The 27,224-nt window shown below is 39.0% G+C and overlaps 1 protein-coding gene across 1 annotated transcript; it reads right to left on the bottom strand.

Annotated features, from left to right (window-relative positions):
• Nucleotides 1-105: 105 nt before the first annotated feature.
• LOC134212927 (uncharacterized) lies at nucleotides 106-12,015 on the bottom strand. The gene is made up of 5 exons (XM_062691273.1): nucleotides 11,813-12,015; nucleotides 11,604-11,752; nucleotides 11,446-11,544; nucleotides 1,020-2,056; nucleotides 106-961 (listed from the first exon to the last, which is right to left on the bottom strand). The coding sequence occupies exons 1-5, from the start codon at nucleotides 11,953-11,955 to the stop codon at nucleotides 815-817; spliced, it is 1,575 nt and encodes a 524-aa protein (XP_062547257.1). The 5' UTR covers nucleotides 11,956-12,015; the 3' UTR covers nucleotides 106-814.
• Nucleotides 12,016-27,224: the final 15,209 nt, after the last annotated feature.

Below are 27,224 nucleotides of genomic sequence, written 5' to 3' on the forward strand. Positions count from 1 at the left end.
AATTATGTGTTGATTCATATTCCGAACATGAGTACTATATAATATAAGAAATAATTCTTTTACGGATACTTCGACTTAAATCTCCATAGGATTTTCAATTTCGTACAGGGAGGGGCTAACTTTTCAAAACCTTCTAAATCATAGTCTTGGCCAACTTTGCTTAGCTTAGTTTGATTGACTGTCCATTCCTTATTGCTAGTCGTGATGGGCCGAGAAACAATAAATGTGGACAGCTCAATTATATAATAGTCCTCTTGGGATTAGGAAGCCATTCTCACTGTGCAATCTTTGAATTATGTTAGACCAAAACCAATAACAATGCCAGCCACGATGTTACATTCCATTTAGGATTATTGGAGAGGAAAATTAGTTCGACTTTCATTGCATTGAAAAAGACCGATGAATCCTCTGCATCTCCGTGAGCGCCACGGGAAAGGAATAGTTGGTTGATTGGGCGGGTAAACTAAAGGTAATCAACCAAGGATGGTTTTAATCATTTAGTTATTTGGGTTCGATTGTTTAGAAGTTTGTCAACAACTTATTTCAGTAGCAGTAGTTCGAAATGTAAGGCAGACTTTTAGTGCGATGATTTTTTTTATGATTTTGCAATAGTACGTTGCTGGAAAACACTCTGTAAATATGATTTATTTACTTTCGCTATACGGCTCTTTTCGAAATGGAATAAAATATCACGCCTTACTATAAATAAAAATGTTATATTGTACAATCTGTCAAAAAGCTGCTCGTAAAACATTCATAATCCGTAACTTATCCAGAAGGTAGGTACCACAGAACGCTCTAAATCTAACCTGTTTCATAAATATTTCTCCTTGAAGTCGCAGATTTGCTCCATCACGAAGTTTGCCATCATTTCCGCCTTATCAACCGCTTGATCATTCGTTAAATATAGCATGCTATCCAAGGACCTTCCATTCGAGTTCCAAACGTTGGGATAATTGACCTGTGACGATAAAAAAAAATTGTGATTGAAGGGTCTCATCCATATAATCGAATCGTACCTTATGTCTCGCAATGGAGCGCAGCATCAGGACAAGAGCGTAGAACACCATGTACAGGCTGAAATAAATGGGGATGTACCATAGGAACTGGGTGACACGGTAGTAGGATGAGTTTCTCAGATGCTTTTGTGGTGGTGGAGGTGGCGGTGGCGCTGGAGCCATAGTAGTCGTTGGGTCATCGTGGTCGTGATCGTGATCGAAGTATTCCGGGAAGTGATCATGTGGGTAGAATCCGTGAAAGTCAAAGTTCATGGGCAGGTATGGTCCCATTGGTGCAGGCGGCATGCCCATCATCATTTGTGGAGGCATATCCATTGGCATCTGTGGAGGCATGTCCATTGGCATTTGTGGGGGCATTTCTGGCATTGCCATTGGAGGGGACGGTGCCGGTTGCGGTGGGAGGTAAGCGGAATACGGAGATGGATTTGGGGGCGCAGCGGGTTGAGAATCAGCAGCAGGCGGAGGAAGATAGGCGTCGCTTGGACCGGCCGGCGGAGGAAGATAGCTTGATATTCCGGTGGTTTGGGTGTTGTCTTTTGGTGGTGGTGGGAGGTAATGGGAATGAATGTTGGGTGGGAATTGAAACAGCGAATCAGGAGGAATGTATTGATTGGGTGGAGATGGCGCTGCTTGTATTGATGGGTTCGCATCTGGCGAATCGACTGGTTGAGGGCCGGTGTCAACTGAGGATTGGTCATCCGTCGCTCCTGATGGTGGTGCGTTGTAACTTGACATTCCTTGAAATTGAGCATCGCGGATTGCAGGCTGTGGGTAGTGCGAGTGAATGTTTGGTGCAAATAGGTTTATTCCGAATGGTGCTGCCGGAGGGGATGGAGAAGGATTGGGGACTGGTGCAGGTGCTGGGGCAGGAGTCGTTGCTGGAGCAGGTGTTGGAGGGAATGTGATTGGAGGGTTTGGAGTTGGTACAAATATGAGAGGTGGGGGAGTGAACTGTACAGTAGGAGCTGATGTAGCAGGAGCTGTGACCGCTGGTGGAGCTGCAGTCGATCTTTTTCCGACAGCGTTGAGTGTAGGATCTGAAATTATGTTTGTATTATAACATTTTTTCAATAATAGGTAGGGGAACTGCTCCTGGAATTCATCTAATGTCTCCTATATTCATCCCATCAAAAACAAAGCAATGGAATGCAATTTAATTTGTTTCTTATTGATATAAAGAAGCGACGAAACTGGTGCTGTATTTCTTTGCTTCGCGATTTGATGAATATATGTTCAGTGAGATGGAGATCGGAACAGTTCCCCTATATGATGCAAGGGTGGTGTGGTACATTTAGTAATTTGCGTTCGACCATTTATTAGTTTGTCAATAACTCATATGAGAGACTAGATTTCAAAATGTATTGTATGTTTGACTTTAAGCGCCATGCTTTTTTTTTTCTACAACTCCGCCTAACAGATCGTTGTTTGAACGGAGTTGAAGCAATAGCTTATATGGAATGATTAAAATTTTCTTACCATTCAATATAAAATAATGCTCTATGAAAACTGAAAATTGACCATGAAATTGTCTTTGAATAAATCGATTTGGAACTAATAACTAATAAAACATTTCCACATGATAATTATTAATTTCGATAAACGTCTATCGTCTAGACGCATACGCTACGGAGTGTGGGTTCGATTCCCGCCCCAGTAAAGAGGAAACTTTTCGTAATCGAAAAATTCTCCACTGGGTGTTATGTGCCCTGTCCGTTATCTCATGCTAGGTGTTAAGTGTTCAGTCTGTACGATCATTTCTGTGGATAAAATAATTTGGATATCTTTTGATGGAGAGTCCAGGATTTAAGTTTCTGTTAAAATTGCAATGTGCCGTTTCTTCTACTATAGCATCATCATTCATCAACGTGCACTGCCCACACGAAGAGAGACCCGACGACGAGAAAGAAGTGTTCTATGCACATCTGGAGCAGAGATACGATGGACGTCAAAATCGTCGTGACATGAACACTATGGTAGGAAGGGAGTAAATGTATAGACCGGTCATCGGACCGGATAGTCTGCATACCGCATCGAACGACAACGGCCAACGATGCATAAAGTTTGCAGAAATGGTAGTTCGAAACGCTTTTTTCCCCCGTAAGAATATCAACAAGGTCACATGAAAATCACTTAACCAAGAAACGGAAAACCAAATCGACCACGTTTTAATCGACAGCAAATTCTTCTCCGACATCACGAACGCCCGCACTTACCGCAATGCGAATATTGAATCCGATCAGTACCTCGTTGCGGTATGCATGCGCTGAACGCCGCGGCTCAACATTGGGCGGTTACAAGACGATAGACTTGCTCAAGACTACGCGCAGCAGCTGGAAGTGGCACTCCCAATGAAAGAGCAACTGGGCGCAGATTCTCTTGAAGATGGCTGGAGAGATATTCGATCCGCCATTGGTAGCTCTGCAACCGCTGCACTTGGCACGGTGCCCCCGGATCATATAAATGATTGATATAACGGTGAATGTGTGCAGTTAGTCGAGAAGAAGAATGCAGCATGGGCGAGATTGCTGCAACACTGCACGAAAGCGAACGAGGAACGGTACAATTGGGCACGGCGCGGAACAGACAAAACTCGATTTTCCGGAGGAAAAAGTGCCAGCAGGAACATCGAGACCGTAAAGAGACGGAGCAACTGTACCTCGCTGATAACGCACGAAAGTTCTATTAAAAGCTGAACCGTTGACGTAAGGGCCATGTGCCACAGCATGATATGTGTAAATACATAAGCGGGAACCTTTTTACGAACGAGCGTGAGGTGATCCAAAGGAGGCGGCAGCACTAAGAAGAGCACCTGAATGGCGATAAGGCAGATACTGATGGCGGCATGGCTGAAAACAACAAAACCCTATGGGGATGACCAACTACCAGGAGATCTATTCAAACACGGTGATGAGGCACCGGTTAGGGTGCTGCACTGGGTAATTACCAAGGATTGAGAGGATGTGGTTCTGCCGCAGGAGTGGATGGAAGGTGTCTCCATCTACAAAAAGGGCGATAAGCTGGATTGCAGCAACTACCGCCAATCACACTGCTGAACGCCGCTTACAAGGTACTCTCCCAAATTTTATGCTGTAGACTGACACCAATTGCAGGAGAGTTGGTGCGACAGTGCCAGGCGGGATTTATGGGTGAACGCTCTACTACAGATCAGGTGTTCGCCGTAAGTCAGGTATTGCGAAAAGGCCGCGAATACAACGTGCCCACACATCATATATTTATCGAGCCGCATATGATACAATCGATCAGGACCAGCTATGGCAGTTCCGATAGGATCACCATTATCACCAGTTATAGCCAACAAAGTAATGGAAAGATTAGAACTGAAGAGGATGCGCAAACTGGAGGAGAAGGGAATGTAAACGATCGTGTACAGAAGGTGCGTAGACGATTGCTTCTGTATAACAAGTGGCGTAAACGTAGAATTCCACGGAAGGCTACAGTTTACATGAGCATGAGCATGAGCATGATTGACCGCCCACGGTTGCTACTCCGTTATTGCCAGGTCAGCTGTAATTACACAGAGAACCAACAGATGAAGTTTGGGACTAACATCATCTTCAATGTGTAAGAACTGGTGACCCAAATTTAAGCAATACCAGCGCCGGCCGTGTCCGAATGCAGGTCAATTAGGGAATAGGTAGGAAATTGTTGACGTGATACTCGCTTTGATAGAAGCCGACGAGTCATCTGCACTTCCACGAGAGATCACTGGGATGTTGGATATATGGGGTAGGGAGTGTGGCAGGGTTCGTTTTGGTAAACGGTATGCCGTGTATAGCGTGTAGTTTGATCGATGAAAACAAAACTATTTTTTTAAAGGCCGCACAAAGCAGAACAAAATTTCGGTGATCGGCTGATCGTTCTGCTTACCGCACAAAGCAGAATAAAACTATGATGACCGGCCGATCGTTCTGCTTACTGAAGAAAACATGTCTAGACACGATTTAAACTTTCACTTTCTAATTAAATTACATACACGCACGAAACAGAACAAAATTTCGGTTACCGGACGATCGTTCTGCTTACCGCACAAAGCAGAACAAAATTTCGATGACCGGCCGATCGTTCTGATTACTGAAGAAAACACGTCTGGAGGCGATCTCAGATCTTTCTACGTCCAATAGAAAACACGAACAAATCTGAACTGAACTGATTGTTTCACTTTCCAATTTACTCACCCACATAGCAGAATCAGTTAGTTTGATAACCGCGCGACCGTACTGCGTCCAGCATAAAATACGAACACACTTGCACTCTTTACGATTTTTTCAGTTACATAGATCGATATGCAACTTCTATTTTATTAACTTCTATGAATATTTTTATGTACAACAGTTTTAGCATTTTATCATCTGATTTTTAGAGGTTTATTAGTATTATTGTTGTTGTCTTTATTAAAGACACTTGCAGCTTACAGCCTTCGACAGACTTGTCTCTGTAGAACAGGTTCTTGATTATAGTTATTATAGACTAAGTGATTCGCTGATAGCTTCGCTTTTATATATTTTTTTTAACAATACCGATAGCTTAAATTAAATGTTAATATGATATTTAAAAACTTAAACACAATACGCAATTATCCATTTCTTACTCGGTAGGCAAGATCGCGTTCAGATCAATTTTTTACCAATATCTTTCCGACCTGTGGCCTTATTTTAGCATGATTATAACCCTGACATCCGTGATTATAAATTAACATGAGGTGAAGAAAATTAAGATAACTAATAGACTTGAAATATAGAAAGTATTCAAATTCTAAATCAGTTCCGCTACTCTGGAGCCACTTTGAGTATATAAAAATAGGAACCCAAAATCACAAACTTAAATTATTTAAATCATAAAATTCACGATTTAACCTATTAATCACTCCCTACAATAATCACATGAGGCCAAACAATCTGAGCCTACATCAAATTTATCAGTGCTTTTTCCTATTGCTCAATTGGATATACTAAAAATATCTAATTATCTTTTCTCTGGATAAAAACCCTCAATAGATACAAGTTACTTCGTACCATACATTTATCCACGAATATAAAACGAACAATAATAAAATAAATCAGAAAGGGCTCACCAAAGATCCGTTGGATGTCCTTGTTTGACGGATGGATATCAATCGGCTAAGGAAGTTCGTTTATCACCTTAGATACTGGGAAGTCATCTTCGCAAAACGCTTCAGAACCGCTTGATATGTACTTCAACAGCTTTCAGAACTTTCTCTGGATAGACTGTTTCTGACATAAGCAGCTGGCTCCATGTTTAGTAAACGGTGATTGCACTCAGAAACAGGTCAGGCGCTAGGCGGAACTTGGTAATAGCTAAGAACTTCTGGCGCTCGTTTGATCTGCCTCAGCACCAGGGAGCTGCATCAGTACTTGACGAATAATCACCGAAAAGTTTAGTTGGGCTTCCATTCCATGTAGCGAGAAAATGAATTGTACGCGGGAGTAGCTTCAACAAAGATCGTGTTCGTACTGTTCCACTTTCGGATGGATATCTGCTATTGCGTCAGGAGAATCGGTAAAAGAACAAATTTTTCTTCAAACTTTGAAAGCATTAGCGGTAAAATTTTGAAAACCATAGGTGAGAATCTAGGTTGTAAAAATCAGAAAAAATATCTCCACGAAAGGCTACAGTTTACAGTCGAAAGAGAAGAGAACCAAAAAATTAAATTTCTCGATATGATGCTATCAAGAGCAACCGGTGCTTTGGGAGAAAACTTGACTTCCGAAGCAGGAGAACGGTTGATAGCTGGACTGTAATTCAGAAAGTCCGTTTTCGCACAAACGGAACACAGCCATCGCTCTAGTAGATCGAGCAATCCAGCTCACGGATGCGGTCTGTAACAATTATCCAAATTGATTCATTCAGTATGTTTTAACCGATTCAATATGGATTTTTTTTCGTCGAATTTCAACATAAATTTTGGAAATACTACTTCAAAAACGGATGCAAACCAGTGGCGTAGCCAGAAAATTGGGGTTTTCTGAACAATTTTTTTTTTCGAAAAAAAAAATTTTTTTTTCGAAAAAAAAATTTCTTTTAAAAATGTTGTCCCTGGGGCGGGTTTTATGCCCAAAACCACCCCCGTGGCTACGCCACTGATGCAAATCATAAATAAGTAGAAATATGGGGAAAAATAATTGTTTTGAGGACTTTTAGGGCTTCCAAACCCTTCTTGAATACAGAATTTGATGATCTACATGAACAACAAAGCGTTTTACGCAAACATTTCTCAATCCTAATATGAAGTTGGCAATGGTACTTGAGACATAATTAAACTATTTACCAGAACATCAACGATACTCCAAACTATTCTTGAGTTCAGATTTTGAAGGTCTTCAACACCAACCGAAGTGATAGGTTCCTCAGCTTGTGTGTTAGTTGTAGAAACCCCATAGGACATCATTACAACAGGATTTAAAAAATCATCATTCCCAGAATAGCTATGGTACTCCGAACCATTCTTGAGTTCAGATCTTGGAGGTGGACAACATTTCAAGACAAAATTTTCAAAACGACTTATCTGCTTTTGTAATCAAAGGTTCAAACGACGATTTGACGAATCCGACAGTTCTCCCACCCAAACCAACACCATCAACAGGTAGCGGAAACCTTCACCGACCTATTGGTGGTGTTAGTTTGTGAGGGAGAGCTATCAGATTCGTCAAATCGTCGCGACGTTTGAATCTTTTTTTTTTTTTTTCAAGTATTTGTTTTATTAGGCTCAATTGTTTAATTTAAAACTCCACGGAGCCAAAGACTGTTTAATATTACATAACATTATTCTGAAGATGTTTCGGACAAGCGTCGTGAAACATTTTACGAGATGTCTTCTTTGGAGGGGATTGATCTATGAGTGTAACCTCAGTAGGTTGAACTCTCAGCTGACTCGTTGTTGGCTTTTGCTGCTTCTTATCTTCCGTTTTCAATTTATTTACACAGTCCGTGTATCCCATTATGCCTTTTTTCACGAACCACATCCGATCTGTTTTGTTTTTGAAAGTCATAGTCTCCGCCATTTTTTCCCGCTCTATCATTGAACATGGGATAGAATCTGGATCCATTTGACGTGTTCTCCTTGTTGGGTCGGTTTGCAATGCAACTACTTCCTCCTCTAGCACTTCTATCAAGTCGTTCTCCGAGACTCCAACGTTTGGCTGTTCTGCTACTGTTCTTTCGAATCCAATCACAACTCCGGAATAACTTTTCTTTCTGTTTTTCGACTGCCTATTATTCACCTCCCCTTTCAGATGTTTGTTCCTCAATTGTGGACACGAGTCTTTTCGGTGTCCTTCCGCTTGACACACGAAGCACTTATTCCGCAAATTTGGATAGTATATCCGTGCCGTCCATTTGGATACCTGGAACGACGGAGGTACTTGCTTTTCCACATCAATATACACACCTCCAACGCCGGTGTGCATATGGTCCAAACCTAAATCTGGTGGGAATTTTTCCCTGATAATATTTTCTACTTTCCCGTATTCTGCAAAACGTTCTGTCAACTCGTCGTCCGGTAATTCAGGTGGCAGATCAAATACTCGAATGTATTGTACGTTGCTGCCTGCCACCACCATCTTCACTTCCACGGAATTCCCACTAGAATAGTGGAACTTGCGGGGCTCCTTATTCCTGACAAGCGAATTTTTCATAGCATCTAATGAAACGAATTTAACAAACAGCGATCTATCCAATGCTGTCCTGTATACCGTTTCCATCAGTAACACATCCGTGTCCAGCTGTCGAACAAAGCCTGCGATCTCTACCCATGTCGGGCGAGGAGCTGAAGGTGGAAACCGAAACTGCACAGTATTCGTAATCATTTCGCACTTCGCAGCGATACGTACGAACAAGAGAAACCGAAAAACCGAAAAAAATAACTACCGCTTTGTAGCCCTTTTCAAAAAAAACCTGCTGCGACGAGAGCAAATGAGCAACTGATGTCGTTTGAATCTTTGTTTACAAAAGCAGATAAGTCGTTTTGAAAATTTTGTCTTGATTTGTTGTAATTCAAAAAGTTCCCGAGCTTGTGTGTTAGTTGGAGAAGCCCCACGGGACATCATTACATCAGTATATAAGAAATTCAACATTTCCAGAGTGGCTACGGTACTCCAAACCATTCTTGAGTTCAGATATTGGAGGTCTACAACACCAACAGAATGATTCATAGGGTCCTGAGCTTCGGCCAAGTAATGCAAAACTTTTATAAACAATTGAGAATTTTTCACAAAAGAAAAATAAATAGGGGAATAGGAGGTAAAATGAACACATTAAGGACTTGTGTTGAATTCAATCATAAAACGAGGATAATTTGCTAGTTTTACCATTTAGTCCAGCAATTTAGCTCAGATCCATATTGGACTGTACATTTTTCCGCTAATAAACCTTGTTTTATATTGTTTTTTTTCCTAAACAAAAAACATCGAAATTTCGTATGTACAAAGATAGTGCGGGTAAAACTAACACTACCTGGTGATATAATTAACATCGCTTTTAAAACCCTTTTGAAACATTTAATTTTAAATTTTTTCACACCAGCACCGTAAATATAACCAATCTTAATTGCTTAATTGCGAGAGCCTTTTCAAAAATTATAACTTTTGAAAGGCTCTTAATACTCAGAATAATAAAAAGAAGGAAAAAAGTTTTAAAATATCAGTTAATTTGAAACGAAATTTAGATAGGGGAAATGACGGCTTTGGCAGGTTTTGTTCTATTATTGTCAGGGGGGTTTTTTTGACTGATTATGCTCGAATTTGGCCTAAACATTATTTGCATATCAAAGAATATTGTGGCCAAATTTCATAAAATTTGGTCGATTAAAACCCCCCTGACAATAATAGAACAAAACCTGCCAAAGCCGTCTTTTCCCCTATTCAAAATTTTATCTTGGTTATTGAACAATTTGTGTTAGTTCGACACAAGTGTTCATTTAACCTGCATTCATGCCATATGATAAATACTTCTTCATATAACGATGCAAAACAACAATTTGACTATTCACCCCTGCAACATCTTTGTGGAGGTTGTCTTAGTTGCCGCTGTAGTTTGAATCAATGTTATGATGAATTTATTAGGAATTACGGAAGCTTACGGAAAAAATGTTGAAAATTACATCAGACCCAAGTTCCACGGCCTCGTATGATATTTTGGATAGTAATAGCTATTTATTCGGTCTCAAAACCAAAACATTAGCTCAGGTACCTTATTATATTTTGAGGAAGACTTATGAATGGTTAACATATGTACTCCTAAATAGTGTTTTAATCTAAATATAGCCAACTGTTTAGTTTAACCACCTCTTCCTCTAAGCAATTTTAAAACCAAAAAATGCAATTATAAAAGAAGAATTTTCATAATGAACTCAAAATGTTCCATTGAAAAAAATTCATAAATTGATCAATATTAGCAATTAAAAATAACAAATTTTTCCACAAAATAAATATTTTGGCCAACAAAAAATTAAAACTTTTCACAAAAATATCAATGAAAAGCTATGAAAAAATGAAATTTTCCAAGCTTTTAGTGGAATGTATTTACATGTCATAAGACAAGTTTGTACAATTCCATTTAATTCCACTACTTTATTGTACCATTGACAGAAACGTAATTCGACCTCAACAGTAAGGTCGTCTTTAGTGTCTCGTACTTGGTCCTTAAGTACGAGACACTGAAGACGACCTTACTGTTGAGGTCGAAATACGTATCTGTAAAAGGTACAGTAAAGTAGTGGAATTAAATGGAATTGTACAAACTCGTCTTATGACAAATAAAAAAGCAGTAAAGCTGAGCATTTTTTCAATAGATGTCCCATTTCTTTCAAAGCGTTTAATGTTCATGGAAAATTTAATCATTTATTTTTTATGAAATTTTCTTTTCTATGGCTCTTCATTGATTATTTTGTGAAAAGTTCTTATTTTTTTATGTCTACAGTCCGAACAGTCAATCATAGGATTGTTACATAGGATCTTGCACTTTCAGCGAAAAAATTATATGGTTGTTTAGGCTGAAATAAAATGTACACTAATTTAGTATATTTCAAGTATCTAGATACACAATCATAGGGAGAATTTTGGTAACCGTTATGCCTTTGTTAACTGTTTGAAATATATATTTTTAATTATAACTTGAATAAAAGCTAATTGACTCAATATTTACAGTTTTTAAATTTTTTTTAAACTATAGTTTTTAATTTTTCAAATTTTCAATCGATATTTGAACACAGGCACTACGTGTGTTACCATCGAACATCTAGCTACCAAAGCACACACATTCATATGAACTTAGTATTTCTTTGAATTAAAACTGAAATCTAGTTTTCTATGGAATTGATTTTTTTCTAATGCTTAGTTCGGAAATAAAACCAAAAGGTCTGCGAAAATAAAAATAATCCAACAGAACTCACCTTGATATCCGTATTTTAATTTGTTTTCTCTTGCTTTGACAATTTTGTAAACCGTTCCACCATACGCCTCGCCAGGAGCGAATCTATCTGTAGCTACAGCTGGAATAGAAAACATTAGTGTATACAACATTAATGTCTTTGAACAATAAGATGCTTACCATTGCTAGAATTTACATACTCGCTGTTGGTTGGATAAATATACTCTGGTGGTTTCAGAGGATCCTGATAGATAGTAATGGGTTTTGAGAAATATTCATCCAAACTATTTTGATATCGATCCTCGCTCATTGCTCTACCGATGCCAGAACTGTATTGTATTGTAAAATTCAGATTAAATCACCACTTTAATTGACTTTGCAGTTTTTACCTTGAACTATTTCGCAGAGCAGAATTGCTATAACTTGAGTAATTTCCATATGCACTTATTTCGATTGTTCGAGTTTGCGACTGTTTCACTAGCAGCAGCACTAGTACAGAAAGTATGTCTATCACATGCACTTTCACGATCATTTTAATACCGTTTGATTTGTTTTCAAGATAACTTATCTAAAAAATTACAACTGTATTGATCTAATATTCAGTCTCATTATATGTTTATTCGAATTTTCAACGAGGCCAACGTCCGCCTCAGGTGACGCCTTAAATTTTAATGATCTTATGACTTCGAAACAACACACAAGAATCATTTCCCAAAGCATGACGTCCAGATCTAGGTGATCTAAAAAACGGTCGCCAGAAATTTCATTTTCATTCCCCCGTGAAGGCGTGAACCTTAGACGCTGCGTTTTCGGACAGATCGAGTTTGTGTGAAAAGTGTTACGTAGCTACCGACGTGAACTAGTTTGTAGGATCCAGATGCAATAATCTAATAATGTATCAATTATGGGTTTAATCAGTGAGGTAAGACGTGAAGCTGTCATAGCTAAGCGTCTAAACATTACTAATATAAGCGCAACCGTTCAAGAGTCAATAATCAACAGAAAAGTTTTGGTTTCGATTTTAGCGGGAAACTTTTAGTTTCCTGCGAGAATACGAAACCTGTGAGAATTATGAAATAAAAAAAAGCAATTTATTCTTCTAGTGGTGATATTGCTTTTTGCCAAAGCATCAAAATATGTCGATTATAAATGCAAAATTTCCGGTATATCTTTTAAAAGTATCAATCGCAAAACTACGAACTACAATTTTGGCGCGGTAATCTGTGAGATTATTAATCTATTATTTAAACACAAAAATAGTCTGAAGTCGAAAAAAAAACATACAAGCATTAACGCAATTCGTCAAGATGAATCTATTGGCATATGAAAAATCGTCTTTTAATTTCTCCTATAATTGTTTCACCACAATACAACAATTATAGGAAAACATTTTTATTTAATTGAAAGCGAAAAACAATGCCCAGAAAACAGATGTTTTTGGCTGACTTTTAATTCGAGGAAATAAAATGAAAAAAAGAAAAAAAATCAAATATCTGTAGAAATTAATTAGACTGAAATGAACTATAACTGTCACTTCATCATCATATCGAGCTTGGTCTAGTGGTTTCTGGTTGAATGCTGTCGTTGGATATTGACGTCAGTCAAACTCTGGTCTGACCTCTAAAAAATAATCCATAGCGGTGTTGCGCGATAGATGCTATCAGCATTCAACGGGATGTAAATTGGATTGTCGCACGACGTGCTTCCATAGACAGTCTTCTCTTGGTTGTGCCCAATTCAGATTTCCAAGTATTTAGGTATTTAGTGCAATTAACAGTACTTATTAGATTTTCCACGCAAAGCATAAAAAGCGCGGTTTGAATTAGGATATGTTCAATGAAATTAGTCTTGAAAGATGTTTTATATTGCTGTACCACAATTCACCATAATACCTTCTGAAGCTTAAATAAAAAAATAACTCTTTAGGATACCCTTGTTCTAATATGGGTCATACAAATATATTATTATTATTTTAAATTTCCTTTATAAATAATGATTTTCATATATTTTAATATATTTTTTTTTCATTTTCAACATTCTTGAAAACTCAAAGACCTCTCGAATACTAGTAAAACCATGGTTTGCATTTTTTTTCTATTAAATTATATGTATCGCTTTTTCTGTATTTCCCCGCGTTTATATAGAATCCAAAAACGGAGGTTAAGGTTGTACATTTCAATTCATGACTATTTGACATTTGTAGGAGAACTTGAAAAAAATTATTTAAGTTTCAGGGATTCCAAATCCTTCCGGGATGTCGACGGGAATCCTCCAGGAATTCGATCGGGAATGTTTCAGGGATTCCGATGAGAATTTTCTAGAGACTCCGACTAAAATCCTCCAGGAATTCCGACGGGAATATTCCAAGAATTCCGACGGAAATGTTCCAGGAGTTCCAACGGAAATTCCAGAGCTTCCGTCCGTTCAGGGATCTAGTAGGCAATGTTCCAGGGATGTAGAAGCAAGTCGTCGGATGATTCCTGAGCAATCTATTGTAGGATTCCTAAGCAAATTAATCGGTCTATCGATTTGGTTGATGAGCCTGATGAAATAAAACAGCCGGTTAATAGTACATGTAGATTTGATTGTTTTCACCCAATTACTTTTGATGAACTTAAAAATATATGCTTTTCTTTGGGCAAAACGGCTGGAGTTGATAACGTTAACGCTAGAGTTATACAAGATTGTTTTCATGTCATTGGACACAAACTGCTGGACCTTATTAATGAATCTTTGAGAACCGGGCACGTGCCGCAGGTTTGGAAGGAATCTCTTATAATTCCTATTCAAAAAGTTGCTGGAACGATTAAAGCCGAAGAGTTTCGTCCCATCAACATGTTGCACACATTAGATAAAATATTAGAACTTGTTGTGAAAGGCCAGTTAGTAACATATTTGAATAATAATAACTTGTTAATACAAGAGCAATCGGGATATCGAGAAGGACATTCTTGTGAAACCGCATTGAACTTAGTGTTAGCCAAATGTAAAGAAAACATGGAGTGTAAAGATACTATCATTGCTGTATTTTTGGATCTTAAACGCGCCTTTGAAACAATCTCTAGGCCCTTATTGTTGGAAAAAATCAAGCGCTTTGGAATTTCGGGTTCTGCGTATGAATGGTTCAGAAGCTATTTATCTGACAGAATCCAAAGGACTGTTTTTAACGATTGTGTTTCAAATCCCATGGAGAGTAATCTTGGTGTTCCACAGGGAAGTGTATTAGGGCCCGTTTTATTTATTATGTATATACGGGTCTTACGTTTTTGCAACATTAATCTTTTCGCGGATGACACAGTATTATTCATTGCAGCTAGAAATATCGATGATGTTGTTTCACGCTTGAATACAGATTTGCATTCTCTAAGTAGATGGTTGAAGTACAAACAGTTGAAATTGAATATAAGTAAAACTAAATACATGGTAATTTCGCGAAATCGATTCATTGATAATGTTTCTGTTAGAATTGATGATGAAACACTTGATCGCGTTCGGGAAATTAAATATCTTGGCGTGATTATTGATGATAAATTGAAATTTGATTCTCATATCAACAATGTCATCAAGAAAATAGCCAAGAAGTATGGAATTTTATGTCGATTAAAAAACGAATTAACTGTTGCGAGTAAAATACAGTTGTACAAATCAATCATCTCTCCTCACCTGGACTTTTGCGCCTCCATTTTATTTCTGGCCAATGAAACACAAATATCGAGGTTACAGCGTTTGCAAAATAAAGTTATGCGTTTGATTTTGAGAGGTAATAGATTCACTTCCTCCTCCTTTTTGTTGGACGCTTTACAATGGTTATCAGTGAAGCAGAGAATTGTTTATTTGACTATGGTGTTCATTTTCAAAATAATAAATGGATTGCTACCCCGATATTTGTGTACCTAATCGAATTGAAAGAGGAAGTGACATTTATAGATATAATACTAGAAACGCGGATGAAATAAGAACACCTTATTTTTTGTATGAAGCTTCACAAAATTCATTGTTTTATAAAGGAATAAACGTATTCAATTCGATGCCTATACACATCAAGCGTGCAAGGACACTATCACAGTTCAAGAGACTTTGTATTTCACACGTAAAAGCTGTTTTTTAAACAGTCATATATTTAAGTTTTTGGTATTGACTAATTGTGTATCTTGACGAAGTTTGTGATATTATTTTATTTATTCAGACTAAGGCCGAAGTGGCCTGTGCGGTATATAAGAGTCTTCTCCATTCGGCTCGGTCCATGGCTACACATCGCCAACCACGCAGTCTACGGAGGGTCCGCAAGTCATCTCCCACCTGATCGATCCACCTTGCCCGCTGCGCACCTCGCCTTCTTGTGCCCGTCGGATCGTTGTCGAGAACCATTTTCACCGGGTTACTGTCCGACATTCTGGCTACGTGCCCGGCCCATCGCACTCGTCCGATTTTTCGCGGTGTGAACGATGGATGGTTCTCCCAACAGCTGATGCAATTCGTGGTTCATTCGCCTCCTCCACGTACCGTCCGCCATCTGCACCCCACCATAGATGGTACGCAGCACTTTCCTTTCGAAAACTCCAAGTGCGCGTTGGTCCTCCACGAGCATCGTCCAGGTCTCGTGTCCGTAGAGGACTACCGGTCTAATTAGCGTTTTGTAGATTGTCAGTTTGGTACGGCGGCGAACTCTATTCGATCGGAGCGTCTTGCGGAGTCCAAAGTACGTACGATTTCCAGCCACTATGCGTCTCCGAATTTCTCTACTGGTGTCATTTTCGGCAGTCACCAGTGAGCCCAAGTACACAAATTCTTCTACCACCTCGATTTCGTCACCACCGATGCAAACTCGCGGTGGGTGGCTCACATTGTCTTCTCTTGAACCTCTTCCTATCATGTACTTTGTCTTCGACGTGTTGATGACTAGTCCGATCCGCTCGGCTTCCCCCTTCAGTCTGATGGTAGGCTTCTCAAAGTTACGTGCCATAATATCTATGACGTCGGCGAAGCCAAAACTGGCTTTGATTTCCTTCCGACTTCCGAAAATGGACGAAGGACGAAGGACGCCCGCCCTTTCTGGCTTTTGTGGTTTCGTCTGGCGTTTGATCATTATTTTTGAGCCAAATTTTCTTACTCATCCAAGCATTCGATGAAAAAAAAAACGTTTGCGGTCAAAATGACTATTTTTCCATTTTCTGTTAAATTCAATGCTCATCCATCGAATTTGTTTCGGCAAAGCACTCTCATTAATTTTCCACACGGAAGACATTTGCTTCACATGCTTCAAAATTTGCACAGGGCTCTTCTTGTAATCGCTTCCTGTGATTAGCCAGTCTGCTATATTTTATAAGAAACTGGAAATTAATATATGTAATTGAATGAATTGTATTTCAGTTTCCTGTACAAAGGTTTTTTTATACCACTCTTCATTGCACGAATATACTTAAAGGTTAAAGACAATCCTCACGGAATCCGAATTTAAATTCACTCGCGTTTTCAAGGGCACACCATTCAATACGGAAGCAACGCACAAACTGTCATTTTTATTTTTCACGCATGCTACGACGCAGTTTTGTATCGGATTTTTCGAAAGGAAAGTGCTGCGTACCATCTATGGTGTGGTGCAGATGGCGGACGGTACGTGGAGGAGGCGAATGAACCACGAGTTGCATGAGCTGCTGGGAGAACCATCCATCGTTAACACCGCGAAAATTGGACGACTGCGGTGGGCCGGGAACGTAGCCAGAATGTCAGACAGTAACCCGGTGAAAATGGTTCTCGACAACGATCCGACGGGCACAAGAAGGCGAGGTGCGCAGCGGGCAAGGTGGATCGATCAGGTGGAAGATGACTCCGTAGACTGCGTGGCTGGCGACGTGTAGCCATGGACCGAGCCGAATGGAGAAGACTCTTGTATACTGCACAGGCCACTTCGGCCTTAGTCTGATTAAATAATAATAATCGGATATGTATTTTTAGTTTAAATTTGAACTTTTGCCGAAGGTAATTTACTCATAATTTTAATATATAGTGAAATACTAGTAAATTAAAAAAATTTCGAAGAAATGTTCAAAGTCGATTTATTCAATTTAAAAAAAATACGTTCCCGTAATTTTTGCAGTAAAAGTTACTATATATGTGCCCTTTCAGATAACACCTTCAAAAAAAATTAATCGAACCTTCTCCATGAGATAGAGGCATTTTGAGATTGCATAGTTTTTTGGTATAAATTGCATATAACTTTTAAATGGTAAGACTTATAAACATGATGTGTTCAGCAAAAATATGCACCATCACTTGCTCTTCATTTCTTCTGAAGACCGCATTCTCGTAAAACTCAAAACAAGAAAGATAGGATAGAAAAACTGATTTTTTTGGGGCCACCCTAGGTTAAAATCGAAAATTTCATTTACTGAACTCAATTTATTTGCTAGACACAAGGTTTCTTCGGCAAAGTTGCATCAAATAATGTTTACTGCAAGTTTGCTGAAGAGCTCATCCACAAAAAAAAACGAAATAAAAAAGTTTAATTTCAGTTTTGAAAAACGATAACGACCACCCTATCGAAATTTTTGTCCGAAGAAGCAATATTTTATTATAAACAACTTCACTGAAGACACCAAGTGTCTAAATAGAAAGAAAAACGGAGGAAAATAGTTTTTTTCCTGCTAAATAACTGAATCGGACCATTGTGCAATGGCAGCTGTCCCTTGCTATTAATCTACACTGTACCCTGCCCATATTCGCTTCTATGAGCCTCCCGTTTTTCATCATCACACAGACGTTCCTAAGCGATGTTGCTCATGTGGTCACTGTTATGGGCCGTGTTGATGAAAACAAGGATTTGTATAACAGCCCACCCCCATCATTATAAGCACTTAGTATTGTCAAACTACCATCACTAATATCAACATCACTCTTTTCTTCTTTTTTACCTTTACAAAAGTATATAAGTTTTTCTGCCACTACGAATCATTTCACTCAGTGTAAGCAATGAAATCACGCATCATATTCATTACGTTAATGTTAACATAGTCATCATGATCACCGAAAATTATTGCGGTCACTATCACCGTATCGTTCTTTCTTCACATTCTCAACTTCTCCACTATCTTAACTCCCTTAAGCAGGAAACCAGCCTCAGAAACGAGTCACCTAAAAATCACCAAACGGACGGTCAACACCAAATTACTAAATCGTCGGCACCATCTTTGTTCATAATTCCGTTCAACCTTTCCAAATTCACGTCACGACTTATACTATTTTCACACTAGGGGCTTGTAACATATTATTCGGCTATCTTGATGAGCTTTCTTTTGTCGATAATTTGAATAACATGTTATTCAGGCCGTAGTGCAAACATAGTATTAATATATAAGTCACTGCTTACGATTTTGTTGAACATATATTGCAGTCGTGTGTTTAATGATGAGTCGATTCACTTAATTCACTTCACCCATGACTGCCAACACCGCTACATCAATTTTAACATCAACTATATTTTGCACTTCTCAGTAACCATCCTAAACAACACTTCAGCATAATTTTCCACCTATTTCCTAAATCATTTTTTAGGTTATTGTTTTGATATAATATACACACACACTCACAGAAACATATATACGTTTATCACAAATGTGCATATATATAAACAAAGTACGGTTATCATTTACAAAGTAAACACATATGATAAATACATTTACGCAATGGAATAAAAATATGATGAATTTATAAGTTATTTTCACTTACCACGTATGTATTCTTTCTATCTACTTACCACTTATTAGCTTTAATAAGTGTTTACCAGATTTCAGATTCTTCCGATTCCTGACGATATTAGTAGGATCATGCTGCATTTGGTGTTGGCTCGGTCTTCTTAATTTCGAAGCTCCATCATAATTTATTATAGTTGAGATCGGGTTAGATAGTGAGGAAAATAATGAAAAGAATGGATATTAGTAAATGTCATTTTATTATTTATGAGGTTCTTTTAAATGGGATTCTCAAATTAGTGTAGTGCTATATTTAATATCAGTCGGATTTAATTAAGTAGCTTGTTTTTACTAATTTCAGTTAGAGATTTATATAATAAGTGATTAATTTGGTTTCAGCATAGCTGGGCCTTTCGACGATAATATCGATTTATTGAATAATTTTTCCTCAATGTGGTCCACGTTGTCTTGTAACTGATCTAGCAGGAAATAATGAGCACTCCATTTTATAACTTATTTTTAACATAAACGTTGACTACGATAAAATTATGAGAAGTCTCTTCTAAAGTAACTCTCTAGTACAGGATGCTAGACTTGGATCAGCTAAATAGTATCTTCAAAACTATGTCGCATAGGACATTAAGCTACGGAGCCAATGTTGAAATACATTCAAATGAATTATAGATTGTTGTGAAAGGAGGTGTCTGTATCTATTATCTATTTTGACATTATTCAGTTACAACACAATAGGAGGCTAAGCACAATTGACTGACTATTAAAAGGCTCTTTATTCAATAAATTCAGTCGAATTATACCACACCTCCCTTAGCTTCTATCCGCGACATGTAGCACGCACCCTGTCGGTCATTGAGGAAACCGAATAGGAGTATACGAACTTACAATTCAATTCCCATAATCTACACCACTTTCTTCATGTGTATTTAAATAGATTCCAACCCCCAGTTCGTAGACTCCTACCAGCACAGATTATAATTCTCCTAGAATATATCAATATTTGTGGAGAATTATAATCCAAAGCCCAGGGAGCTTAGTGTTCATTAAGCACTTCCACATTTATTAACTGCGAGATTTCTAAGCCAAGTTACCATTTTTGCATTCGTATATCATGATGCTAACACGATGATACTTTTATGCCCAGGGAAGTCGAGACAATTTCCAATCCGAAAACTGCCTAGACCGGCACCGGGAATCGAACCCAGCCACCTTCAGCATGGTCTTGCTTTGTAGCCACGCGTCTTACCGCACGGCTAAGGAGGGCCCTGATAGGGTGATTATGGACCTGAATGGCGATGTGGCAGACAGCGGTGGCGGTATGGTAACCTAAGAGCACGCGCGCAGGACATGCGACTTCCGGCTCCGAATCTCCAGGAAATCCAGGAGGAGATTGGCTGGCTAAAAAAACAAAGCCCCTCGAGATGACTAACTACCAGGAGAGCTGTTTAAGCGCTGCACTGGGTAACTGCCAAGGTTTGGGAGGATGATTTTGCTGAACTCTCCCAAATTTTATGCCGCCGACTAACACCAATTGCAAAATAGTTTGTGGGGCAATACCAGGCGGGGTTTATGGGTGAACGCTCTACCACAGATCAGGTGTTCGCCGTAAGTCAGGTATTGCAGAAATGCCGCGAATACAACGTGCCCAAACATCATCTATTTATCGACTTCAAAGCCGCATATGATACAATGCACGAAAACGGATCCGGCAGCTAATGCACGAAAACGGATTTCCGGATAAACTGATACGGTTGATCAAGGCGACGATGGATCGAGTGATGTGCGTAGTTCGAGTTTCAGGGGCATTCTCGAGTCCCTTCGAAACGCGCAGATGGTTACGGTAAGGTGATGGTCTTTCATATCTGCTATTCAACATCGCCTTGGAAGGGGTCATACGAAGAGCAGGGATCGACACGAGTGGTACAATTTTTACCGTCCAGTTATTTGGTTTCGCCGACGGCATAGATATGATGGCACGCCTGAATACTGCCGTCGACCTGAATGCCAAGCACCAAGCCTGGGGCAACAGTCGCTGCAATCAAAATGGAACCATTTGGAGCAACGACATGGACGAAGGGCACTATACGATCCTGAGCCCGGACTCCCCCACTCGGCTGAGTTGGTCCGGCGCCCAATCCACAATCGATCTATACATCACAAACATGAACGACCATATCTCCCAGTCGTCTACCATCCAGTGTTGGTAAAAACTCAAATTCTCAAATCTCATCCACGATTCAAATCATGCACGAGGCAAACCCCACCCGACTCAAGGCCCAGAGAATCATTACATGATTTTTGCGTATTCTTCTTTGTTAAATTCATCGGGATATCTTTCTTCACTTAAAACAATAGATAATAAATCCATACGTAAACATAAAATACGCTTCGATTGGGTTTTGACAGGTTTTGGAGCGAAATCATTTTTCGGCGAATGAGCGAAACGGTGCGATTCTGCGTGAAAAACTCATGCGCGATGCTCTCCCTGCAGAATCGCAAGCGAGTCAGCTCGCGCATGAGGTTTCGGTGAGTGAGATTTGAGCATGATTCTACCAACACTGCTACCATCTACCCCGGTCGTCTACCAAGAGCTCAGCTCGGATCACTACCCGGTGGTGGCGGAAGTGGGCTCCTCGGTCAATCGGCATTAGCAGTTCCGGAGAAACTACCACCGAGTCGACTTGGGCTGGTTTCAAAGGTGCGTGGACAACAACGTCGACTACGAGGCGTGGCCGGAAACGCCTAAAGCAATCGATCGGCAGCTACGTTCCATCGAGGAGGCGTTTTCGGTAGCCCGGGAACAACATGTACCGACAGATAGCCAGGTAAGCAACTCCTTAAACATCGATACACTCACCAAAAATTTGTTCCGATTGCGGAATGTCACCCGCAGGCAGTTTCAGCGTACTGGACTGCCTGAGTTTAAGGCACGCTGCAATCGAATCTCAAACATGATCAAGGCCAGAATGGTGGACCTCAAAAATAAGGGTTTCTCGAATAAGATCCGCACTCTCCCAGATTATGCAAAGCCGTTCTGGAAAATGACAAAAATACAAAAATCCAAGCCTCGGCCCATTCCAACTTTGATCCCACTAGACAATAATGGCTCTAAGAATCGCTTGATAACTCCTGCAGAGAAGGTCGCTGAAATAGGTCGTCACTTCGTCAGCTTACACAATCTTGGGCAGAACATCGTCAGTTCACACGAAGCAGCCGTTAACGAGCATGCTAACAACATCCATTTGATTCCTAACGACTTCTCGGAGGAGTTGGAGATCTCAGCTGGCGAATTGACGGCCTATATCAAATCATCGAAGAACATGAAGGCCCCAGGTTTCGACAGCATCCTGAATCTCGAGCTCAAACACATGAGTGCTCCGTTCTTTGAGCACCTCTCGCTGATTAGAAAAAAAATGATAGGGAACAAAAACTTACAAACTACAGTTTTGTTTATAATTAGGGCATCTTTAGTTATGTTACAATTGTAGTTATACTTTTTCTTCGAAATACAGATTTTACAACTGTCAAAAATATGAAACGGGATATGCATCTTCAGTAGCAGTTATAAACGACACATGTTTTATATCGGAAAACAAAAACATAATAATCCGAGGCTAACTAAAATGTCAAACTGCTGTGATGTCGATGAAACTGAATTTTTTGAAGTTGATAAAGTGACTTCTTTTGTTTTGAACAAAATAAAACTCGAGTAAATTCTGTTGCAAATTCGTGCAAAAATAAAACTGAACAGTATTCCAGTTATAATTTTTCTCACGAAACTGTTCGAATTTTTAAAACTACAACGTCTGTTGAAGATGGCATTTTTACAGTTTTAATTTCATTTCCTAACTCCCATACAATTTATAACTCTACTAAAGATGCCCTTAGAAGAAAGATGAATATAATGAAACTGTATGGTGCAGCAAGTGTCTTTTTCATTACTGTTTCCGGTGCTGGGCAAGCGGTAGATCACTATGGCTTCTATACCGTGGTAAGTATCTAAAGCGTTAGAGCATCATTACTGGGCGCGAGTATTTTAATCACCCTCGCCTCGCTTTCATTTTAGATTAGTCACTCTTTTTCGCATCGGTTCTGTTATTGTCGGTGTAGCACCAACTTAGAATTCGGAAGTCGGGACTTCCGAACCAAAGTTTCTTCCGAAGTTTTATCTGACAAAATAATGGATGCGTTGTTTAGCGCATCTTTAGGCGAATCCAGCGCTCTACTTCCGAAGTTGGGAAAGTTGCCTGTATCTGGAGAAAAATCCAACTTCGGTATAAAAAGCGTTCTAATTTTGTTCCGGTTAGACAATATCATTTAGCAGCGCGTTGAGTAGTCACCGGTAAAGTGTCAAGTAATAACTTAAACGGCTTATACTTACCACCGGTAATCTTGCTCTTATACAGTAGACGTTAGATAACTGCAAGTCATTTAACTGCAATGCTTTTTAACTGCAATTCGATAGTTGCAACAGTTTTGCAGTTATCGGACCGCTAAACTTCAAACTGGTGTTAATCTCAATGACAGCTGCATTGCGCTGCACATTTAGATGCACTTTTATTGCATCTGACGTCGATTGACAACTGTTTGACGTCTAGAATGCGTTGCAGTTATCGAACGGCATTTGTTAACAGAAAAATAAACATTTTGCAGTTATCGAACGGCATTTGTTAACAGAAAAATAAACATTTTGCAGTTATCGAACGGCTATTGTACTACAAAAGTTCAATGTACATAATGGACGCAGTGGTTCATCCCTAACAAAAAAATATCATCATAATACCTGATGATGTTGATGCGAGAGAAATCTTTAAAGTACCTTTAAGCGGGTTCTTGATTTCCATCTCCGAAACAATTCGGAACATTTTTGGTAACATGTATCCTTGTTTCTTTACAGAAATGAAGCTTATGATAAAACACTGCTGCTTGCTGTTTGCTGATTCAAGATCGTTCAGTGGTTATCATTGGTCAATATCACCAACGGGATATAATAAGAACTGATGCAGGATTTTTTTTCCTATCTTTTCGGCGTACTTTTTCTAATAAAACTGACAGTCTTTTGTAAATTACATTTTTCACAGGTTTATATCTATATGTATGTGTTCAAGAATAACTTCGATCCACTCATGAAATTGAGTTTTTATGTCGGGCAGCCTGCGGTTGGAACGCGGTTGAGTTATTAACGTTGCGGACGGGAATAGGGGGTGCGCCCAAATGGTCCCGCTCCCTACTTGTCTTTGTGGATTTTTAAAAGATGCAGAGGATTATTCTAGTGAGAAAATGTATGCTACTAAAAACTCTCTATCTGCGTTAGGGTGGTCGGTATTGGCCATTTTTGACAAATACCGGTATTCGGTATTTGGTGGAGTCAATACCGGTAATACCGGTAGAATACCGGTTTTTGTGAAAATTTCAAGTATTAAAAGAAAAACTTGTCCAAATCACAAATGGATGAAAAACAATATTTGTTGACAAACTCCAAATGTTAAAGTCATTGCATGTTGAGCTGGGCAAAGCGAAACTTAGGTAGACATTACATACCGCATTGGATTTTGTCCAAGACGGTCTAAAATCAGTGTCAAATACTTGACCTTAATACTTTCCAATTAATAGTAAGAGAATTCCTTACGGAATGCTTGCAAGGATCCTGTCGTCAACGTATTTGCCACCAGCAACGCAAGTGTTTTGTTAGCTACAGTCTCTTCTCAAGTTGTTCTTTAACCGATAAAAACCAGAAAAATTATTCATAGAGGAATCTTCTTCGTACCGATCGTCAGGTATGGTCGTTGTATCAGTTTCAACGATTGCATCAGGAATTATTAGATGCTTCAAGATCCTGTCCGCTTGCTTAATCAAAGTAGCTCTGGATACCTCGCAGAAAATGCCAAAATTGTTTCTGATTAATTGCTTCGAGGCAGAATTATTCAAAAAAGCAAAAAGATCGGCGTATTTGGATAGTATCTCTTGGCTTCATTTTAAGTGGCTAACTGGCTAAGTGGCAGAAATTTCTGTGGCTTGATTTGACATTGTACTGCACATAAAAAAATCTACTCTGCTTATTTTGGTCGTAACAAAAAATAAACGCCAGATAGCCGCCTAAGGAAAATATACCTGCGGAAAAGTTTCTTTGATATTTTTGAAAATTTGGCTGCGACGTGATGGATTGTGGCTTTTTGTACTGCTGAGAAATTTTCACATCTATGAGAGCCTTGGATTTTTTTTACAAAAGTTGTCATTTTGTTGCAAAGCATTATAATTGTTCCAAAATAAATTGGAATGCCACGTCGGCTTCATATAGAGTGCAGAACTTACAGAGCAGTGGTTCCAAAGCAGCTTGAGCAGGTTCGAGGGTTTGAATTATTTCATCAACCGCTAAACATTCACCACTGAAGTTGAATATGGATTAAAGCTTCAACTCATGGATCCGTTTAAGCATAGGTAGATAACATGTTATTAAAGCGTGCCTTGGCATCAGCCACTAATTCAAACTCTTTTCTGAATTCAGAACAGAAAATCGTTTTTCACAGTTTATCTCCGGAAAAGAACTACTACGGCCCGTACCTTTTTCACAATTTCATGCATTGAGGGAAAATTTGCGTTGATGTCAACAATGTTCATTGAATAAAAAGTCATTCGCAGTTTGACAGATGGGTAAGAGAATGTAGCAACAGGAATGATTAATGACGATGTTGATTGATTTTTGTTGTAGCGTGAACGTCGTCAATGATGCTTACTTGGGCCAAGTTACTCATGCGCGCATTTATTCGTTGTATTTCGATGAGTCTTTAGTGTTTGAAACCAAATATTATATATATAAATTCCGCGAAAAAAAAAATCGTTTCGATTCGTAAAATTTTGAATTAAATGGACCTTGATTTCGTATCGTTTCGAAGTCTCGAAAGTAAATCTATGTTCGTTTCGTTTCGTTTCGAATCATCATGGACATTTTAAATTTCGTTTCGTTTCGTCAGGAAAAAGTGTGTTATCGTATACCCTTAGTTACAATCATGCCATGGAATTAAATAAGATAGTACTAACTCATCTTGTGATAAGTGAAAATATGTGATCAATTTCAGAAAACTGTTTCAAAAGTTGTTAGAAACTGGTTGAGCACCATGATTTTGAAATTTCATGTTGGGGTTGAGAATGCACGTGTTAATAAAAGCAATCAGACTTTAATCATTAGAACATTTTTTTGTTAAATATCTTGGCTGTGCATATGCACAGCATATGTTTCGAAATGGACAAATTGATATGAAATTTGCGAAAAAGAATCCACGTGTCTTGGAAGGACTCGAGCCTTTGGCACAGCAGAGTGCGATTGAATTCGCATTCTATACCGTCCCGCCCAGCCCGTTACTGGGGAGCATGGAGTGCGATCCTCTCGTTTAATAAACAATGTGCACTCGCTTGACTGTGGACATACAACAGTAAAGCACATGTGGAGATTGGGCAAATCAAGCATCCGAAAGATATTCAATTTGCAAAAAAGAGAGCTAACCGCGGTGGAGGTTGGTACTCGGATTCTGATGGCTTTTCCGCAAACGTGACCTTTAAGTGGTCTTATTGTGTAGGGGTTATCACGCCTATCTAGAGAGTAGGAGGTTGATGGTTCGAGTCCCTCCAAGACACGTGGATTCTTTTTCGCAAATTTCATATCAATTTGTCCATTTCGAAACATATGCTGTGCATATGCATAGCCAAGATATTTAACAAAAAATGGTTTTCGTACGGCCGAGGTGCCGAATAATATGCAATTAATTGTCATTAGAACATGTATAATTCTGAGACTCACTGTTGGCGAGAGTAGACCTTAAAACTGATTCCTTTATGCTAACACTTGCAAATACAGTCCATTTTCAAGAAGTTTTAGGATGAGATCTTAAGCTTTATTAGTTAAATAATTATATTGTTAACGTTACCTGTCGCGACGTGAAGAAAGGTTTCAAAGGTAAAAAAACGCGATGTGTTGTGATATTGATGTGCTAAATGTTACGCTGCTTTGAACATCTTTGAATGTTGAACGACTCTAATTAAATTACTTTGCAGATCAAATATTTAAGTATGTTCTTTCCAATAAAAATGTGTTCCCTTTCTC

Source organism: Armigeres subalbatus, chromosome 2 (genome assembly GCF_024139115.2).
Source record: "Armigeres subalbatus isolate Guangzhou_Male chromosome 2, GZ_Asu_2, whole genome shotgun sequence".
Taxonomy (NCBI): Eukaryota; Metazoa; Arthropoda; class Insecta; order Diptera; family Culicidae; genus Armigeres; species Armigeres subalbatus.

What these genes read in the sequence shown, in the direction of transcription:
- LOC134212927 (XM_062691273.1), bottom strand. Translation starts at nt 11,955, where the DNA reads ATGATCGTGAAAGTGCATGTGATAGACATACTTTCTGTACTAGTGCTG. An exon ending in ATTAAAATACGGATATCAAG is followed by an intron (nt 2,057 to 11,445) that starts GTGAGTTCTGTT and finishes ACATAATTTCAG; the next exon opens with ATCCTACACTCAACGCTGTC. An exon ending in GCTCCATTGCGAGACATAAG is followed by an intron (nt 962 to 1,019) that starts GTACGATTCGAT and finishes TTATCGTCACAG; the next exon opens with GTCAATTATCCCAACGTTTG.